The 16,903-nt window shown below is 50.1% G+C and overlaps 1 protein-coding gene across 1 annotated transcript; it reads right to left on the bottom strand.

Annotated features, from left to right (window-relative positions):
* Positions 1-14,876: 14,876 nt before the first annotated feature.
* Positions 14,877-15,248, bottom strand: LOC138354116 (uncharacterized). The gene has a single exon (XM_069307980.1). It carries the CDS (start codon positions 15,246-15,248, stop codon positions 14,877-14,879), a length of 372 nt encoding a protein of 123 aa, XP_069164081.1.
* Between the last annotated feature and the right edge of the window lie 1,655 nt (positions 15,249-16,903).

Raw genomic sequence — 16,903 nt, 5'->3', positions numbered from 1 at the left:
CCAAGATGCCAATACGAGAACAAAAACGCATAAGGCGAACGATATCAAAAGTATCCGAGTCACCAAGAATTCTATCGAGGGACAGGTGACCGCGAGGGGCGGTCGGAAAGCAAGACACATGCTCGTCCTGGAAGTCAGGACATTCAAGAAGGACATGCACGACCGTAAGAGGGACAATGCAACTAGGACAATAAGGAGCAGGGCGGTGCTCCATCAAGTGACCATGGGTTAAGCGAGTATGGCCAATACGCAACCTCGCCAGAGCTGTTTCCCACCGCCGGTTACGGTGGAAGGAGACTGCCACGAGGAAACACAACATTTAAGAGTACGTAGCTTGTTACCAGTAACAGACAACCAAGAAGCCTGCCAACGGGTAAGGACTGAGGAATGGATAACCGGGTAAAAGTCGGAATACGGAATGCCCTTACGAGAGATGGGACAAGAGCGGACAGCTTCCTTGGCGGCAGCATCAGCACGCTCATTTAAAGACACACCAATATGGCTGGGAACCCAACAAAACTCAACCGACTTAAATTTACTGTGAACGAGAAACAGCCAATGCTGGATCTCGACAACCACTGGATGAACCGGATTAAAGGACCCGAGAGCCATGAGGGCACTACGAGAGTCAACAACAACCACAAAGGAAGACTGACAACGAGAAAGCAGGAGACGAAGAGCATAGAGAATAGCATAAAGTTCCGCTGTAAAGATGCTAGTCTCCGGAGGCAAGCGACACATATAAGTGCGATCAGGAAAAACAACAGAGTAGCCAACACCGTCCGCTGACTTAGACCCATCGGTGAAGACAGAAACGGAGCGGGAGTGAGAAAAAAGTGCTCGAGGAAAAGGCGTTTTAGAACCGTAGGAGGGGTAAAAGCTTTAGTGATACGGGTCAAGGATGTACAAAACCGCGGAAGAGGGACCCTCCATGGGGGCAAAGAAGGAACAACACGAGGAGAAACATCAGAAATACGAACGGAAAGAGAATCCTGCAGGCGAGATAACCGGACAGAAAGAGGGAGGTGGTGAAGAGGAACAGGAACTGCAGGAGGGGTAAAAGTTAAAGCACGACAGAGGCGAGAGGAAGGATGTTGCAAGGACCGCGCAAGATAGCGAAGACAGTAGCGATCACGGCGGTCCTGGAGAGACAGGAAGCCAGTGTCAACATGCAAGCTAAGGACGGGTGTCGAACGAAAGGCACCAGAACTGAGGCGCAACCCAGTATGGTTCAAAGCATCAAGACGGCGAAGAGTAGAAGGAGAAGCAGACGAGTAAGCAGGGCAACCATAATCGAGCTTAGACAGGACGAGAGAGGAATGTAAAGCAAGGAGAGTGCGCCTATCTGCCCCCCAAGAAGTATGGGACAAGACCCGAAGGAGGGTAAGGGCCTTAGAGCACTCAACACGGAGGTAAGAGATATGGGGAGACCAAGACAAACGAGTGTCAAGGAATAACCCCAAAAGCTTCGCGGAATCTTTGTATTCAAGGGGACGACCATAAAGTGACAAAGAGGGACGAAGAACAACCCGTTTCCGCGTAAAGGTCATGGCACAAGTCTTAGAAGTAGAGAACTTGAAGCCATGATCAGTGGCCCAAGACGACACGGCATCAATTGCAAGTTGAAGCCGGCGTTGAAGGAGAGGCGAATCATCACCCTGACAACAAAGGGTAAGATCATCGACATAGAGAGCGGAGAAGACACCAGAAGGAAGAGAGGAAAGAAGACCATTGAGGGCAACCAGAAAAAGAGTAGTGCTCAGAACACTACCCTGGGGCACACCTTCGTATTGCTGAAAAGAGGGAGAGAGAGCGGTACCAAGGCACACCCGAAAGGAACGACGAGAGAGGAAGCCGCGGAGAAAGAGAGGGAGATGACCACGAAGGCCAAAAGAATGAAGTTGAGATAGGATATGATAACGCCAAGTGGTGTCGTAAGCCTTTTCCAGGTCAAAAAGGACGGCAACAACGGAGGTCTTCGCAGCAAAAGCAGTACGAATATAGACCTCCAAGTTCACCAGGACATCTGTCGTGCTGCGGCACTTGCGGAAACCAAATTGAGAAGGGGAGAGGAGGTGATGGTGTTCCAGGAACCACATCAGACGAACGTTAACCATACATTCAAAGAGTTTGCAGACACAACTTGTGAGAGCAATAGGGCGAAAGTCCTTAGGGGAAGTACCCAGAGACCCCGGTTTGCGAACAGGGAGGACAACGGCATCGAGCCAGTCCTCAGGGACTGACGACGACTCCCAGATCCGATTATACAGGCTCAGTAAATACTGAGACGTGCTCGGAGGGAGATGGCGAAGCATCTCATAATGAATACCATCGGAGCCCGCCGCCGTAGAACCTCAGAGGGCCAGGGCAGAACGAAGTTCAGAGAGAGAGAAGGGATCATTATAGGGAAGCTGAAGATGAGTGCAGAAATCTAAAGGACGAGACTCAAGGACAGGTTTACGAAGAAGGAAAGATTGGGGAAGATGAAGACCAGAGCTAACAGATGAAAAGTGGGAACCCAGTTCGGAAGCGACCTGCAACGGGTCCGCCACAAGAGTATCATGGAGGTGAAGGACCGGTGAAACATCGGGAACGAACTTACCAGCTATCTTGCGGATACGCTTCCAGATCTGGGCCAGAGGGGTTTCGGACGTAATTGTTGAGACATAAGATGCCCAACATTCACGTTTAGCCGTACGGATGGCCCTACGGGCCACCGCACTCGCTTTCCGAAAGAAAAGAAAAGAATCGGTCGTCTGCCTACGGCGGTGCCTCTTCCAGGCAGCACGCTTACAGCGGACAGCCCGAGCACAGTCCGCATTCCACCAGGGAACGCACTTCCGTGGACCCCGAGAGGAAGAGCGAGGAATAGAGCGGAGGGCAGCGTTGAAGGTGTCATGAAAAAGGAGGAGAGCGCGAGAGAGAGGCATAAGGGAGAGGTCAGAGAGCAGCACTGAGGGTAAATAGGGTCCAGTCTGCCTTAGCAAACTGCCACCTAGGGAAAGAGAGGGAAGGGCGAAAATAGAAAAAGGAAACAAGGATGGGGAAATGATCACTTCCATGGAGGTCATCAAGAACCTGCCATGTGAAATCTAAGTAAAGAGAAGAAGAGCAGAGAGAAAGATCAAGACAAGAAAGGGTGCGAGTCCGAGAGTCCAAATGAGTGGGCTCACCAGAATTCAGAAGAGACAGGGAAGAAGAGAGGAGAAACGGCTCAAGGAGGCGACCCCGGGTATTCGTCAGAACGTCACCCCAAAGAGAATGACGACAATTGAAGTCACCCAGCAGGAGCACAGGCTCCGGCAAGGAGTCTAGGAGGTGTTTCAAATCAGGAAGAGAGAGCGGGACACTCGGGGGAGATAAATGGAACAAACTGTGTACCATTTCCCCACAAAGATACGAGCAGCAGAACAATGGAGAGGCGAAGGAAAAAGCAAAGGAACAAAGGGAACATCGGCACGAATCAAGAGAGCAGAAGAATTAGAAACCCCAGCAATGGCTGGGGGGGGGGGAGAGAAGAAATTGCCACGAAAACGACCAGGACGAGCACCAAGCATTGGCTCCTGGAGACAGACACAAAGGGGCGAAAACCGCGAAATCAGAAGTTGGAGTTCGAGGAAATTGGCGTAATAACCTCGAACGTTCCATTGAAGAATGGACAACGACGAGAAGAGAAAGGACAAAAACAGAGAACAAGGAAGAAACAAAGGCGACAGAGCAACAGAGCACGTTAAAGAATATCAGGGTCGGGATCAGGGTCAGCAAAGTCAGGGTTAGGGGGCATGGGTAAACTGAGCAAAGACGGAGGGAAGGAAACGGGAGAACAGATCAGAGGCGGGCGGGCAGGGTCCGGAGGAGGAGGAGGAGGAGGAGGACAACGGAGAGGAGCAGTCAAGGACAGCAGCAGGAAGAGGGGTAGAAAGAGGGGAGCGCACCCCAGCAAGAGCAGCAACCGAAAGGGAAGCAGGGGCCAAAGAAACCTCCATAGCAGGAACAGGGGGCGCAAGCACTGAAACGGGAGGGGAAGGAGCAACAGAGCCAGAAGGAGGAGCTGAGGAAGAAAGCGAAGCCTTCTTACCCGCCGGGGAAGAGGAAGGAGAGGAGCCAGGCTTACGCTTCTGACTTAAAGAGACCGGTGTCCCAGCAACTACGTACCGGGCAACGGATTCCAGTGTTTCAACAGGAGAAGCCGAACGAGAGCACACACGACGGCCGATAGGAGAGCGATGGACATCCGCCCGCACCGACAGGCGGTGGGGAGAGCCGATAGATGGAGGAAGAGGATGGGAAGGAGGATCGGAGGGGGACGAGGAAGAAGACACAGAAGACACGACAGACCGGGTAGAAGGAAGGGGAACCCCAGACAGAGGACCAGGAGGAGGATCCTTCGGGAGAGAACCCAAAGGGACAGAGGAGGGGGCAGTGGGCGCATCAGGGTCCAAGGCCCGGAAACGGTTGTGAGTCTGAGGAAGGCGGGAAGGACGAGGAGAGGAAGAGCGCAACACGCGAGCATAAGAGATATTAGCATAAGGCGGGAGCCGGCGAACCTGGCGCCTCGCCTCAGGAAAAGATAAACGCTCCCGGTGCTTCAAGATGAGGACGGCTGCTTCAAGCTTGCAATGGACACACGCACGGGAGAAGGTAGGATGGGCCTCACCGCAGTTGAGGCAACGAGCCTGAGGAGAAGCGCACTCCGACTTAGAGTGACCTTCGCCACCACACAAAGGACAGAGAGAGACAGTCCCGGAGCAGCGGAGGGCACCATGCCCAAACCTCCAGCACTTGTTGCAGAGCCGAGGAGAAGGAATGTACTCCTGGACAGAGCACCTGGCACCAGCAAGAATGACAGAGGGTGGAAGGGTCCTACCATCAAAGGTAATCTTCACAACCCGTAGGGGTTGACGGCGACTACCACGAGGGGGACGAGTAAACGTGTCCACCTGGAGAATAGAATGGCCCTGGGCAGCGAGGATATGTCGAATATCGTCGTGGCAGTCGCGCAGGTCCCGAACACCGGTCGCAACATGGGGCAGGAGCAAAATAGTGCCAACACTGGCATTCAACTGAGCGTTCTTCGAGACCCGAACGGGGGTCTCGCCAAGGCAGGACAAGGCAGCCAAGCGGGAAGCAGCATCCTGAGAAGGAGCAGCAACGACACGCGTACCGAGACGAGTGGGGTTGAAAGTAATGGAGGCATCCACGGAATCAATGAGATGTCGATGGAGGGAGAAATCGTCAGGAGGCGCAGAATCAAGAGGGAGGAGATCAAAATATTTGGCCCACGAAGCAGGACCAAACAAGGCTTGATAGGTAGCAGAACTGGAAGGAATCGAGCGAGGGCGGCCGTGAAGAGGACGGCGGTGAGAACCCCCAGAGAGAGAGGGGTTAAAAGGCGCAGTAGTCACAACGAAAGACTTAGCCACACCAGGGGACGAAGTGGTCACCACCGGGGGCTGGAGGCTCGACCCAACCACAGAGGAGGGAGGGGAGCTGGGGGAAGAAGTCAGGACGGTCAAAGGAGGAGCAAGGTCGTTGCCCAACGCAGCGGGAGCTACAGAGCCTGGTCTTCCAATACAGGCCGACTCTGGGGCTTGGTCGCCCACCCCACGAGCTTGAGAGGGTACAACGGAAACATTCAACGACATAGAGACGAAAAGTGACAAATTCACCCACGAATGTGCCCCCATACCCACCATGGAGCCACAATTACAGGCAGGACACCCAACAGGAAGCTATCGCCGATCATGCCGGGGCCCCCTAGGGGTGCGTCGTGAGTATACGCCCTACAAACGCCACCTTAAGAACCGTCAGTCCGTCAAAACCGGGCATCAAACCGAACCGGGCATCAAATAGAAGAACTACAAAGAAAGAATCCAAAACAAGCAAAAGGTCGGCAGGAAACGACAGGCAGATAGGAGAAGAGGGGGGAGAAAAACGAAACATAAGGAAAAGGAAAAGTGATCCGGCACAATTGGAGAAGACAGCAGCAGGAGTGCAAGGCCAGAAAAGGACAGAGGACTGCCCAACGGAGCATCACACTCCGGCAGCCGTCCACCAAGCCCCCTCACAACGCCAACGGGCCGGATGGGGAGGGGGTCAGGTACGGTAAAAATGAGGACCTTAAACATGATACAGAGTACAAAACACAATCAAATGTACCCATAGTAGGAAAACAGCATGTAAAGGATTTGGGAATAATAATGTCTGACGACGTAACGTTTAAGGAGCATAACCAAGCAAATATTGAAAGCCAGAAAAATGATAGGATGGATTACGAGAACTTTCAAATCCAGGGATCCCATCACAATGGTTGTACTCTTCAAGTCACTTGTGTTGTCCCGTCTTGAGTACTGCTCAGTACTCACTTCCCCCTTCAGAGCAGGAGAGATTGCTGAAATAGAGGGAATACAGAGAACATATACGGCACGCATAGACGCAATAAAGCACCTAAATTATTGGGATCGTCTCAAAGCCCTCCAAATGTACTCACTAGAAAGAAGACGAGAGAGATATCAAATAATATACACCTGGAAGATACTGGAGGGCCAAGTACCAAATCTACACAGTAAAATAACAACGTACTGGAGTGAACGACATGGAAGAAAATGTAGAATAGAACCAGTGAAGAGCAGAGGTGCCATAGGCACAATCAGAGAACACTGTATAAACATCAGAGGTCCGCGGTTGTTCAACGTCCTCCCAGCAAGCATAAGAAATATTGCCGGAACAACCGTGGACATTTTCAAGAGGAAACTAGATTTATTCCTCCAAGGAGTGCCGGACCAACCGGGCTGTGGTGGGTATGTGGGCCTGCGGGCCGCTTCAAGCAACAGCCTAGTGGACCAAGCTCTCACAAGTCAAGCCTGGCCTCGGGCCGGGCTTGGGGTGTCGAAGAACTCCCAGAACCCCATCAACCAGGTATCAACCAGGTACCAGTTACTCCTGCCTGTTTCTCCAGCTTATGCATCAGCATTTTTTGGGGTACTGTGTCAAAGGCTTTCCGACTGTCCAGAAAAATGCAGTCCACCCATCCTTCTCTTTCTTGCTTAATCTTTGTCACCTTTATTTTATTATGCCTGTAAGGCAAGATTTACCCTCCCAGAACCCATGTTGATGGGTTGTCACGAAGTCCCTTCTCTCCAGATGTGTTACTAGGTTTTTTCTCACAATCTTCTCCATCACCTTGCATGGTATACAAGTCAAGAACACTGGCCTGTAGTTCAGTGCTTCTTGTCTGTCACATTATTTGTATATTGGGACTTCATTAGCCGTCTTCCATATTTCTGGTAGGTCTCCCTTCTCCAGTGACCTACTATACACTATGGAGAGTGGCAAGCAAAGGGCTCCTGCACAGTCTTTCAATACCCATGGTAAGATTCCGTCTGAGCCAATTGCCTTTCCACGTTCAGATCCAACAGATGCCTCTTGACCTCATCTTTTGTAATTTCGAACCCTTCCAAGGCCGCCTGGTTTAATGCCATCTCTTCTTGTTCTATTGTGAAGACCACCTGGAACCTCTTGTTGAGTTTCTCACACACCTCTTTGTCATTCTCTGTGTACCTGTCCTCACCCGATCTAAGTTTCATCCCTTGTTTCTTAACTGTTGTTTTCCTCCTGATGTGACTGAGGAGTAGCTTTTGTTCGGTCTTGGCTTTATTAGCTATATCATTTTCATACTTCTTCTTATTTTCTCTTCTCACACTAACATACTCGTTCCTGGTTCTATGGTATGTCTCTGCTTTCTGGTGTTCTGTTACTTTGGAAGTTCCTCCTCGTCCTTTTGTTCAGTTCCTTTGCTTCCATACATGCCCTGTTAAACCACGGATTCTTCTTTTGCTTCTCGGTTTTTTCCTGTCGGGCCGGGATAAACATTTTTACTGCCTCCTGACTCTTTTGGGTAACACAGACCATCATGTCTTGTAGTGACTTAGTTGTGAGTTCTGTGTCCCAAGGCATATCCCTTAGGAAACTTCTCATCTCCTCATATTTTCTCTTTCGGTACTCCAGCACTTTGTTTCCCAGTTCTTTTTTTATGGAGATAATTCCTAGCTTAACCAGGTATTCAAAGATCTATACACTGTGATCTCTCATTCTCAAGGGGGCTTCCAACTTAACTTCCCTTATATCCGACTCATTAAGGGTAAATATGAGATCAAGCATAGCTGGTTCATCGTCTCCTCTCATTCTTGTCGGTCCCTTGATGTGCTGCCTTAGAAAGTTTCTTGTTACCACGGTCAGCAGCAGAGCTCTCCATGTGTCTGGTCCTCCATGTGGATATCTGTTTTCCCAATCTATCTTCCCTGGGTTGAAGTCTCCCATAATTAGTATTCTGGATTCGTTCCTGCTAGCTACAGAAGCTACTATCTATTATGTTAATGGTGGCCATGTTGTTTCTATCATATTCCTGCCTGGTGGGGGTGGTGGTTATTTATGACTACTACTATAATTTTTTGTCCACCAATTGCTATGGTACCGGTTATGTATTCACTGAAATCTTCACAGCCCTTGATAACCATCTCCTCAAAACTCCAGTCTTTTCTTATTCGCAGAGCTACATCATCTCCTCCTCTTCCTTCTCTCTCTTTCCTCACTACATAGTAGTCCTGTGGAAACACTCCATCTGTTATGGTTTTCGTTAGCTTTGTTTCTGTAAGTGCTATTATGTCTGGATTTTCTTCTAGTGCCCACTCTCCAAGTTCACTTGTTTTATTTGTAATCCTATCAATGTTAGTATACATTGCCTTGAAGCTCACTTTCTTCTGTTCATTCTCTTATCCCCCTTTTTGGTGAGCGTTCTGCTGATTGAGGAAGCTGTTCCCTGGGGTGTGAAGATCTGTGAGGTGGTTAACAGGGTCTCAGAGGATTTTAGGGTGGGGGTGAGGGATCAAAGGAAGGGGGACTGGTAGGGTATTAGGTAACGAGGTAGGGGTAATTGGAGGATATGGGGAGAGGGTGGAGGAGGGATAGGGAGGGTATGGGATGGAGGGGGAGGGGTGAATGGGGGTAGGTTGGACAAGGTGTGAATGGGGGTAGGTTGGACAAGGTGTGAATGGGTGAGTAGTGACCTGGTCAAAATGGGGGGGGGGGAGGGAGGGCTGTGTGAGCATTTGAGAGGGGGCAGGTAGACTGAGGGGGTAGGGAGGGTTTCTATGCAGAGGAAGGTGGTTGTGTTGCCCTCCCCTGTGGTTTTGGTGGGATGCAGGTTGTGGGCTCCCCTCTTGTCTCTGGAAGTGTTGTGTTGGGGGCTGTGCTTTCCTGGTTTACTCCTCTCACCCTGTGCTTCCTCCTTGCCTCTGCTGCCCTGCCTCTCTCCTCCTTCGTCCTGTCTCTATAGAGCAATACTTTCTTGTATTCCTCCACATACTGCAGATAACTCTTCCTTTTTAGAATAACCTCCTTCGTCATCTTGTTTGCAAACACTATCTTCACCAGGTGGTTTGTGTCCTTGTTGTGCCAGCCCAACCTGAAAACCTTCTCTATGTTTTGTTCAGCCTATTCCATCTTTAATCCCTTCAGTATCCCATTTACTGCCACTCTGTCTTTGCTATTCCATTCTTGCCTATTGGATCCTTCCTGTTTTTTGATGCCTACAGCTACCACTGACCTTTCTTTCCAGCAGCTGACTGGTGCACCATGCTGCTTCCTGTGAGGTAGCTGCTTGCATGGCTATCTCCCTCACTGTGTCCATTGCTTTTGAGCTCTTTCACGGTATTTCTGCAAATGTTTAAGATACAGAAGCATTTCCTTCCAATGCAGCATATCCACCTTCCCTTTGGATGATAATATGATGCTCAGCCTCATTATTTTTCTCTGTGAGGGATTTGATCTCCTCCCTTGTTGCTGTCAGCTAACTTTGCAGGTTGTTAATGGTATTCTTCATTTCATGCATCTCCCTCTTGAATTCCTCTAAAACTTGGGCTAACATTTCCTTCATTTGGTCACTTTGGCTGTTCCCTGTGTCCCTGGTGTGTCCTTTTGCCATTTTGTCCCTCTCCCTGATATGTTTTGATAGGGTTAGGCAGGGGGAGGGAGAGATAGGAAGGGAGAGAAAGAGAGAGAGAGAGGAAGAAGAGAGAGAGAGAGAGAGAGAGAGAGAGAGAGAGGAGAGAGAGAGAGAGAGAGAGAGAGAGAGAGGAAGAGAGAGAGAGAGAGAGAGAGAAAGAGAGAGAGAGAGCTAGGTAGATAGAGGGGGCAAGAGAGAGAAGAAGGGTAAGATAGGGAAGGGTGAGAGGAAGGGAGCGGGTACGAGAGAGGGGGGGGGGAAGGGCGAGAGAAGGGTCGAGGGAGGGCGAGAAAGGGATCGAGGTAGGGCGAGAGAGGGATCGAGGGTGGGCGAGAGAGGGATCGAGGAAGGGCGAGAAAGGGATCGAGGGAGGGCGAGAGAGAGAGGGAGGGATGGAGGGCGAGCGAGAGAGAGGAAGGAGGGAGGAAGGAGAGAGAGGGAGGAAGGGCGAGAAAGAGGGAGTGAGAGAGGGACAGACTGAGTGCGTTTAATCACCTATTCAGTGTTGAATAGTTTATCCTTGTTTACCTGGTCGATTCCCCTGACGATTTTGTAGGTTGTGATCATGTCTCCCCTTACTCCTTTGTCCTCCAGGGTCGAAAGGTGCATTTCCCGCAGCCTTTCCTCGTAACTCATGCCTCTTAGTTCTGGGACTAGTCTAGTGGCATACCTTTGGACTTTTACCAGCTTCATCTTGTGCTTGACAAGGTACGGGCTCTATGCTGGGGCTGCATACTCCAGGATTGGTCTTACATGTGTGGTGTACAAGATTGTGAATGATTCCTTACACAGATTTCTGAACGCTGTTCTGATGTTAGCCAGCCTCGCATATGCCGCTGATGTTATTCTTTTGATGTGGGCTTCAGGAGACAGGTTTGGTGTGATATCAACGCTTTAGAGTTGCGTGTAGCAAGCGTGCAGAGATCCTTTACTGCCATCTTGCAGCGTATCTTGCAGATACGCTTCCAGATCGGTGGCAGAGGAGTTTTGGACATAATGGTGGAGACATAAGATGCCCAACATATACGTTTAGCCATACGGATGGCCCTATAGGCAGCCGCACTCGCCTTCTGAAAGAAAAGAAAAGAATCGGCCGTCTGCCGACGGCGGTGTCTCTTCCAGGCTGCACGCTTACAGCGGACAGCCTGAGCACAGTCTGCATTCCACCATGAAACGCACTTCCGTGGACCCCCCAAGGAATAGAGCGGAGGGCAGCGTCGAAGACAGTGTCATGAAAAAGGAGGAGAGAGCGAGGGAGAGGCAGAAGGGAGAGGTTAGAGAGAGTAACTGAGGGTAAATAGGTTCCAGTCCGCTTTAGCAAACTGCCACCTAGGGAAGGAGAGGGGAGGGTGAAAAGAGAAAAAGGTAACAAGGATGGGGAAATGGTCACTGCCATGGAGGTCATCAAGAACCTGCCACGTGAAATCTTAGTAAAGAGAAGACGAGCAAAGAGAGAGATCAAGACAGGAAAGAGTGTGAGTCTGAGAGTCCAAATGCGTGGGCTCACCAAAATTCAGAAGAGACAGGGAAGAAGAGAGGATACACGGCTCAAGAAGGCGACCTCGGGTGTTCATCAGAACATCACCCTAAAGGGAATGATGACAACTGAAATCACCCAGCAGGAGCACAGGCTCCAGCAAGGAGTCCGGTAGGTGTTTCAGATCAGGAAGAGAAAGCAGGACAATGGGGGGAGATAAATGGAACAAACAGTGTACCATTTCCCCACAAAGATATGAACAGTAAAACAATGGAGAGGCGAAGGAAAAAGTAAGGGGACAAGGGGAACATCAGAGCGAATCAAGAGAGCAGACGAGTTAGGAGCCCAAGCAATAGCTGGGGGGGGGGAGAGAGAAAGGAATAGCCACAAAAGCGACCAGGACGAGCACCAAGCCTGGAGACAGACACAAAGGGGCAAAAATCGCAAAATCAGAAGTTGGAGTTCAAGGAAATTGGCGTAATAACCCCGAACGTTCCATTGAAGAATAGACAACGACGAGAAGAGAAAGGACAACAACAGAGAACAAGGAAGAAACAAAGGTGAAAGAGCAACATAGCACATAAAAGAAGATAAGGGTCGGGATCTGGGTCAGCAAAGTCAGGGTTAGGGGGCATGGGCAAACTGAGCAAAGACGGAGGAAAGAAAGCGGGAGAACAGACCAGAGGTGGACAGGCGGGGTCCGGAGGAGGAAGAGGAGGAGGCAACCGAGAGGAGCAGTCAAGGACAGCAGCAGGAAGAGGGGGAGTAGAAAGAGGGGAGCGCACCTCAGCAAGGGCAGCAACCGAGAGGGAAGCGGGGACCAAAGAAACCTCAATAGCAGAAACAGGGGGCGCAACCACCGAAATGGGAGGGGAAGCAGTGATAGAGTCAGAAGTAGGGGCTGAGGAAGAAAGCGAAGCCTTCCTCGGGAAGGAGGAAGAAGAGGAGCCAGGCATATGTTTCTGACTTAAAGAGACAGGTGTCCCAGCAACTACGTACTTGGCAACGGATTCCACTGTCTCAACAGGAGAAGCTGAACGAGAGCACACACGACGGTCGTTAGGAGAGCGATGGACATTATCCCGCACGGACAGGCGGCGGGGAGAGTCAATAGATGGAGGAGAAGGACAGGAGACATGACACAGGAGACATGACAGACCGGACAGAAAGAAGGGGAACCATAGACAGAGGACCAGGAGGGGGACCCTTTGGGACAGAATTCAAAGGAACAGAGGAGGGGGCAGTGGGCGTATAAGGGTTTAAGGCCCAAAAATGGTTGTGAGTCTGAGGAAGGTGGGAAGGACGAGGAGAGGAAGAGCGCAACACGCGAGCATAAGAGACGCTAGCATAAGGCGGGTGCCGGCGAACCTGGCGCCTCGTCTCAGTAAAAGATAAACGTTCCCGGTGCTTCAAGTTGAGGACGTCTGCCTAAAGCTTGTAATGGATACAGGCACGGGAGAAGGTAGGATGGGCCTCACCGCAGTTGAGGCAGCGAGCCTGGGGAGAAGTGCACTCCGACTTAGAGTGACCATCGCTCCCCACAAAGAACAGAGAGAGACAGTCCCAGAGCAGCGGAGGGCACCATGCCCAAACCTCCAGCACTTGTTACAGAGCCTAGGAGAAGGAATGTACTCCTGGACAGAGCACCTGGCACCAGCAGGAATGACAGTGGGCGGAAGGGTCCTACCATCAAAAGTAATCTTCACAACCCAAAGGGGCTGACGGCGACGACCACGAGGGGGGACGAGTAAACGTGTCTATCTGGAGGACAGAATGGCCCTTGGCCTCAAGGATATGCTGAATATCATCGTGGCAGTCCTGCAGATTCCGAACATCGGTTGCAACATGGGGCGGAAGGAGAATAGTGCCAAAACTGGCCTTCAACAGAGCGTTCTTGGAGACCCAAACAGGGGTCTCGCCAAGGCAGAATAAAGCAGCCAAGCTGGAGGCCGCATCCTGAGAAGGAGCAACAACGACACGTGTACCGAGATGGGTGGGGTTGAAGGTGACAGAGGCATATACGGAATCAACAAGGTGCCTTTGAAGGGAGAAATCGTCAGGAGGCGCAGAATCAAGAGAGAGGAGATCAAAGTATTTGGCCCACGAAGCGGGACCAAACAAGGCTTGATAGACATCAGAACGGGAAGGAATCGAGCGAGTGCGGCCGTGTCGAGGACGGCGTTGAGAACCCCCAAAGAGAGAGTGGTCAAAATGCGCAGTATTCACAACTAGAGACTGAGCCATGCCAGGGACGAGGGACCACTGGGGGCTTGGGGCTCGATTCAACCACAGAGGAGGAAGGGGAGCCGAGGGGAGTAGTCAGAGAGGCCAAAGGAGGAGAAAGGTGGGGGCCCAACGCAGCGGGGGCTACAGAGCCTGGTCTTCCAATACAGTCCGACTCGGGGGCTTGGTCGCCCACCCCACGAGCCTGAGAGGGTACAAGAGGAACATTCATCAACATAGACACGAAACGATACACTTTCACTCACGAATGTGCCCCCACACCCACCATGGAACCACAATTAGAGGTAGAACTCCCAACAAGAAGCTATTGCCGATTAAGCCGGGGCCCCCCAGGTGTGCGTCGTGAGTATACGCCCCACAAACGCCACTTTAAGAACCGTCAGACGGCGAGATCGGGTTCAGTGACGAAAAGGGGATTGACAATAAAAGGTTCCCCTTGCTCGAAACGTTGGGTACTAAACTTCTACGGGTGCAAGAGTATGCCTCCTCAAGCACCCGGGCGTCAAAACAAAAGAAGGCCAAAAGAATGATCAAAACAGGCACAAGGTCAGCAGGAAATGACAACGAGAAAAGAGAAGAGAGGGGAAGAAAAACGAAACAAAAGGAAAAGGAAAAGGCGTCCAGCAAAATTTAAGAGGAAAACAGCAAGAGCACAAGGCTACAAAAGGACAGGGGGGACTACTCCAAGGAGCAACACACTCCAGCAGCCGCCCACCAAGCCCCCTCACGGCAACAACGAGCCGGACAGAAAGGGGGGGAATGAGATGAAGCAGATCGTTGAAATAAACATCCCACAGCAGAGGGCCAAGCACAGTACCCTGTGGAAAGCTGGCACCAATTGAGTGGCTATCGGATTCTGCTTCATTGAGTCCGTTCTTGAAGGTAGTCATTTAATAACACTAAGATGGAGCCTGCAATGCCTAAAGCTTGAAGCTTCACTACTAATCCAGATTGCCAGACCCGATCAAAGGCTCCTGCTTTATCTAGAGCAACAACACAGCTGATCTTGGACTTATCCAGTGACTGATGCCACAGTGCAGAGATTTAGTAAGAGATCAGAAGCAGATCGGTCTTTCCTAGAACCGTACAGTCGATTACAAATTAGCCGATGATGGTCAAAAAATGATATAATTTGCTGAGCAATTAATGATTCTAGGATCTTGTCAGTATGGAAAGCAGTGACACTGGTCTGTAGTTTCCAACTAGTGAGCGGCTCTTCTTTTTGTGCACTGGAACAAAGTCTACCTTCTTCCATAAGGAGGGCCACATTCCTTGAACTAGGCAGAGTTGGAAGAGGAATGTGAGAGGTGGAGCCAGGAGAAGGAGAAGTAATCTCGTACGCAGGTCAGCGCAGTTGCGTAGTAATCTTGGACTGACCTTATCTGGCCCCACAGCTTTGCTTGTGTCTAGCGTGTTAAGGAGATGGAGAACTTGAGCCTGCTTTATAACCACTTCAGTCATCCTAGACACAGTGCTTGGGGCAAGATGTGGAGGCTGACGTTCAGGATCAGTTACTTGCATCATGGCAGCAAAGTGGTTTGCCAGTAGAGCAGCCTTCTCCTGATTGCTGGTTGCCACAGTACCATCTTCTCTGTTTAGAGGCGGGATTGTGTCCTCAGATGAGTACCCCTGTCGATTCTTCACCAAAGACCACCAGACCTTGGATCCAACCCTTCCAGATGCAAGTTTTCTTCGAGTTTCGGATTACCATCTGGATATAGCCCACTTTTGAACTTCTTTTATTATTCGACAAGATTGTCTATGAATGTTTCTGTTATGAACCGAGGGATGAGGTTTAAATCTTCCCCAGACCTTGTTATTGGCTTCAACTGCCATTTAGTAGAAATATCCAAACCAAGGCTGATCAGTGGGCTTGGTCACAAACTGCCAAGAGGGATATGGCTATACTGGAGGTCCAGTATATGACTGGTGAAAGCGTTTACTTGGCTGTTCACGTTTCCCTGGAGCAAGGCATTCCAATCAGTTACTTCAAGCTCTGCACGAAGAGCTGGTCAGTTCCCTCTGTCTCAAAACCAGGTAATACGAACAGATTCTTCACCTCGATATGTCGGGATAGCCAGTGTAGTAAAGATAGCATGGTGGTCTGAAGAACCAACATATCCCAGAGGTCTGCTATGAACAAAACAATACTTTCAGGAAGGTCAGTTACGACAGGATCGAGCGAAGAGCCTGACATGTGGGTAGGAAAGCTCACAAAATTTTCAAGGTTAAAAACTACTAAGAGTTCATCAAAATCCCTCTGTATAAGATACTGGTTGAGGTCAACTACAATTATAATCTAGCAACGAGTCTAGGTTGTCCATCAGGAAGTTGATTGGGGAAGCACCCTGCCATAGAGGTCTGTACATTGCACATAAGAGAATTGAGGTACCTGGATTTAAGCAATTTTTTAGGAACATAATTTCAAGATGAACAGGGATTACCACATAAATGGGTTGAGCATGCACCGATTTGCTGATGCATCACCCCCCCCCCCCTCTCTCTCTCTCTCCTCTCTCTCTCTCTCTCTCTCTCTCTCTCTCTCCTCTCTCTCTCTCTCTCTCTCCCTCTCTCTCTCTCTCTCTCTCTCTCTCTCTCTCTCTCTCTCTCTCTCTCTCTCTCTCTCTCTCTCTCTCTCTCTCTCTCTCTCTCTCTCTCTCCCCCCCTCTCTCTCTCTCACCCCCTCTCTCTCTCTCTCTCTCTCTCATCCCCTCTCTCTCTCTCTTTTTTTTAAAACTAAGACTAGGATTCATAAGGGATGCCTAATAACATACCTAGTGAAACTGCAAGCAAGAGCTGTTATCCTACCTCAACTCATCTGAAGCCTACACCTAGAAACTCATTTATTTCCTTAGAGTAAACTTTGAAACTAACACATTGGGAACTATCATATATTTAACTTATGTAAGCTAAGTTGAAACCTACTCCTAGATGCCCATTTATTTCATGAGCCTGTTATTATTTGCTTTAGCAGGAATTGCCTTTATTCATTAAAAAACATTAAGTAACAATCATATAAGGAACAGGATGAGCTTGTAGCCAGCTGTGTGCCATAGTCTTCATGTGAACAGTTGACCTGATCTCCCGTGTATCAATCTGTTGAGCGAACAAGTTCCAGATGCGAGTAAGCCTCGGAAGGAATGAACGCTGATAGAGTGATATTTTTGAGAATGGCATTT

Source organism: Procambarus clarkii, chromosome 61 (genome assembly GCF_040958095.1).
Source record: "Procambarus clarkii isolate CNS0578487 chromosome 61, FALCON_Pclarkii_2.0, whole genome shotgun sequence".
NCBI classification, from domain to species: domain Eukaryota; kingdom Metazoa; phylum Arthropoda; class Malacostraca; order Decapoda; family Cambaridae; genus Procambarus; species Procambarus clarkii.
The sequence above is the reverse complement of the archived record's forward strand: the minus strand, read 5'-3'. Positions and strand labels throughout refer to the sequence as shown.